General features: G+C 47.4%; 1 protein-coding gene across 1 annotated transcript; it reads right to left on the reverse strand.

Moving 5' to 3' along the window:
- Window positions 1-2,401: 2,401 nt before the first annotated feature.
- Window positions 2,402-3,397, reverse strand: LOC144277789 (olfactory receptor 52E8-like). Its single transcript, XM_077838785.1, has one exon. The coding sequence runs from the start codon at window positions 3,395-3,397 to the stop codon at window positions 2,402-2,404; it is 996 nt and encodes a 331-aa protein (XP_077694911.1).
- Between the last annotated feature and the right edge of the window lie 1,031 nt (window positions 3,398-4,428).

The raw sequence follows: 4,428 nt of genomic DNA on the forward strand, positions 1-4,428 counted from the left end.
GGCTTGGGGGGGGGAAGGTTTTGGTCTGTCTGTTCCGAGTGCTTGCTGGACACAGATCAAGGAAGCAAGCAATCCGACTCCGTTAGAATCGCTAAGTACTAGCAAGGGAATACGTTAGCTTATTTTTGTTTTGGCTTGTGATTTTCTCTGTGCTGAGAGGAAGGTGTGTTCCTGGATTTCTTTTTGTAACTTTAGAGTTTGGCCTAGAGGGAAATCCTCTGCTGTTTGAATCTGATTGTCCTGTATGATTACCTTCCATCCTGATTTTACAGAGGTGTTTCTTTTACTTTTTCTTTCTTTCCAATTCCTCTCTGCCTCAGCACAGAGCCCAGCAGTTCTCAACGCAGTCAAATCCTTGCCTCGAGGGCATCCGAGACAGACCAGAGGGCTGAGAAGAACAGACAAAGAGAAAAGAAGCCGTATATAAAATTGGCAACCCCCTTCTCTGCGTGCCAAGCAGCACTGCGTGGGGCCCGCACAGGAACTGCTAGCGTATCTCTGTGAAACAGAGGCTCATTTAGGGGACTGTAAAGCTCTTCATGTATAGCTTTGTCTAACACAGGAGTTATGTGCTTGATATAACCCATCACCGCTTGTGTAATTCCTTCTCAATGAAATCCTGTGTATCGCGGATAATTCTTGTGGACGTTTTCACTGGTCGGACAGTCATCCTCTCCACTGGGAGCCACGCAAGACCCATTTCAGGGGTAGTAGTGCCCCCTAGTGTTAATATTTGATAGCAGAGGACGGTTTACTGTCATGTCTACGAGAATAGGTTTTTCCACTGAATGAATGCTGTTTCTGGACTGGCTTCTCGGTAAGAGGTTGCTATCCTGGATCACTGGTGTTGACCAACTAATGTAAATATTGGGCTGAATCAGTTCTGACCTATTATTTGTGGCTCGGGGTTTGCAAATGCAGACAGTGAGGGGTCATCGTACCGAGGCTGAAGGGGATGCCCAGGACCCTCCGGTTGTGGTGGAGGGGTGTTTACTGAGATAGGCATGTGAGGATCTGGGCTCTGTTCTCCGGCTGCCAAACGCTGTTCCTGTCCTGTTCAGGGAAGGGTGTTTGAATGACATATTATTAAAATATCGGACTTGTGGCACTCCCAGTCCTAAAAAAGGAACAAATGAGAAATGCTGCTGTTTGGATTATGTATCAGGCTGTGAATAAGTTTGCAGAGGAGCATGAGATCTGGAAAGATGAGAAGGAAAATTTGCAACAGGAGCTGCAGAAGCTGAGATTGCAAAATGAGGGGATGCAAAGAGATTTACAAACTTCTCTGATGCAAAATATAGCCAATGCCCAGCTATGGTTGCGTTAACTCAGACTTGTCAGGAATTGGAATGTGATATGAATGCACAAATGCAGGAAAAACAAAAGTATCAATTGGAAGCAAAACGATATAAAGGGGCTGTGTCCGTTTTAACTGAACAGGCTACAAAGCCCCCTGAAAAAGAAAATCATAAGAAATGATGTGAAGTGATTAACAAGCTGTTCTCGAGTTGGGATAAAAGGACTTCCCCCCACCCAACTCCCCAGGAGCTAGGGGAGAGAGAGGTGTGTCCTCCATGTCATTACACAGTCCAAGGTCCTCCCCCATCAGTCCCACACTAATATCCATTCCCAGACACACACCCCAACGTCAACCCCACACTAATATCCATTCCCAGACAGGTCCCACCCCCCATCACCTGCATGGATAATATCAATTCTCAGACCCCTCTCCCCCATCAGCCCCATACTAATATCCATTCATAGACCACCCACTCCGTCAGCCCCACGCTCATATCCATTCTAAACCCTCCACCCTGCTCTCCCATCACCTCCACCCCAGGATGCTAGGGTTCAACACCACTAACCACCCCTTCTTCCTGGTTTTCAGTTGGAACATCGAGTCGAAAAGGGGATCTGGCAGTGTCCAGTTACAGCAGAGTGTGTGTGGGGGGGGGCACAACCATGTCATTAACTCATATCAGCCCCTGCTCAACGGGGCTGCGTCCTACAAGCAGGAAGGATCCTCATCAGGCTTCTGAAACTCCAGTTCCAGCCCCGGTACACAGAGGATGCAGCTGGGGTAGAGAGGGGGATGGAGACAATCCAGCGAGTAATAGGGATAGTGGAGGAGAGGAGTGAGTGACAGGGGCAGGACAAACGGGGGAGGAGGTGGGGCAAAGTGTGGGGCCTCAGGTGTCCAGTTACAGGCAATAAGAAATGTGGGAACCCTGTGAGTTCTACATCGATGGATTCCCCGGACTGTCAGGTTGATACAGCACTGTAAGGTAAAGAAAGGATTTAATGTCAATAGTCACTGATTCAGGAAAGAGAACACAGCACCATGTCAACCATTGGATCTCCACAGAGCTTGGTCTGAGAGCCAGAGCACCAGAAGTAAACTTTATTCAATATGAGTAACGTGCCAGATCAGCCTGTCCCGGATCTGTTTGGTCCTCACCCCGTAGATGATGGGGTTTAGCATGGAGGGCAGTAGAATGTACATGTTGGCCATGAGAATGTGGAAATGCGGGGGCACATTGTGACCAAACCTGTGTGTGAGGAAGGAGAAGAGAGCTGGGATATAAAATGCTAAAATGACACCGAGGTGGGAGCCACAGGTCCCAAAAGTCTTGAGCCGGGCATCCTTTGTGGGGAGGCTGAAGATGGCCCTGAGGATCTGGATATAGGACACAGTGATAAAAGACACATCCAGACCAATCACCAAGAATGCCACAGAGAGGCCGTAGTAACTACTGATGCGTATGTCAGCACAGGCCAGCTTCACCACGGCTATGTGCTCACAGTATGTGTGGGAGATGATGTTGGTTCTACAGTATGGCCATCGCCTTGCCAGGAAAGGATAGGGCAGTGCAAGAATGCTGCCACGCAGCACCACGGCCAGGCCGATCTTGGCCACAAAGCGGTTGGTCAGAGTGGTGGAATGTCTCAGCGGATCACAGATGGCCACGTAACGATCCAAAGCCATGGCCACGACGATTCCAGACTCCATCGTTATACAGCAGTGAATGAAGTAGAGCTGGGTGAGGCACAAACTAAAATCTATCTCCCTGGAATTGAACCAGAAGATGCTCAGCATTTTGGGCATGGTAGATGTAGACAGGAGCAGGTCAGTGACAGCCAGCATGCAGAGGAAATAGAACATGGGCACATGGAGCCTCGGCTCTGTCTTCACGATAAACAGGATGGTGAAGTTCCCCAAGAGGGTGACGGTGTACATGACAAAGAAGGGGATGGAGATCCAGACGTGGGCTGCCTCCAGGCCAGGAATGCCCAGCAGAATGAAGGTGGAGGGGTTGGAGAAGTCGGTTGTGTTGGAATCTGACATGGAGTAGGAGAGAAGGTCTCCAACTTTGAGGCAGAACGGTGTCACCTGCATCTACTGTAAATTGCCTCGACTTGCTGTATGTGCGCAGAGTCTAGGGTGGTGGTCACATGAGAAATGCCTGGAAGGAGAGACAATGCCATTATGAGACAATGCATGCACAATTGGAGGTTGTTCTCATGGGTGAATCAAATTGATCACTTTTCACACACTGGAAAATGACATTTTCTTTATTCAAATAAATGAATTCTGAATAACTGACTCAAATAACACCATTCCATACTTGATGGTGCTCCATAGGTCAATAATTCCTACACGCCATGATGTGGGAAACCTAAATAGGCACGAGGAGGAAACATGTGTGCAGATACTGGTTATCCGTCATTGTTCCTTAATTCAGTGGAAGCCCAGCTAGTGAGTCCATGCTGTCTGGACTTCCCCAATCACTGCTTGCTCATTCGCAGTAGTGGCTGTTAGGATATAGATATTCAGGCCTGTTGGTAAAGTCCTGTACTCGAAGAATTTAGGTGTATTCTTATCACTTGGCTAGTTCTAGAGGTATAAAAGAAACAATCAAAATCACTGTCTGCCGGTGTAAGGGCCTTCTCTTACTGTGACATTCTGGGGCCCTGTGCTTAGGCTCAGGCCTTTGGCTAAGCAGCAGAGGCAGCCATAAGCTGGGAAGCGACCGGTAACCTCCTCACATTCCAAATTAGTCATATTGAAATAAGGTGCTACTGGGCTGTTAGGATACAATCCTGTCCTGATAGTGCCTATCGCCTCCAGAGAAAGGGAAGTGCTTTGAAAATGTAAAAGGAAACTTAGTTTGATAGCATCCTGTCTGGCAAGAACTCACGTATCAATAGCTGGGATGTGAAATCCTCACTTCTGTATTGTTTTGTCATTATAGTTCTCACTTTGCTATTGTTTGTCTGTATAATCTCTGTCTGGTTCTGTGATTGTTTCTGTCTGCTGTATAATTAATTTTGCTGGGTGTAAACTAAATAAGGTGGTGGGATATAATTGGTTACATAATCATGTTACAGTATGTTAGGATTGGTTAGTTAAATTGCAGGAAAATGATT

This window comes from Eretmochelys imbricata, chromosome 1 (genome assembly GCF_965152235.1).
Source record: "Eretmochelys imbricata isolate rEreImb1 chromosome 1, rEreImb1.hap1, whole genome shotgun sequence".
NCBI lineage: Eukaryota > Metazoa > Chordata > Testudines > Cheloniidae > Eretmochelys > Eretmochelys imbricata.

Coding starts and splice junctions, on each gene's coding strand:
- LOC144277789 (XM_077838785.1), bottom strand. CDS start 3,397: ATGCAGGTGACACCGTTCTGCCTCAAAGTTGGAGACCTTCTCTCCTAC.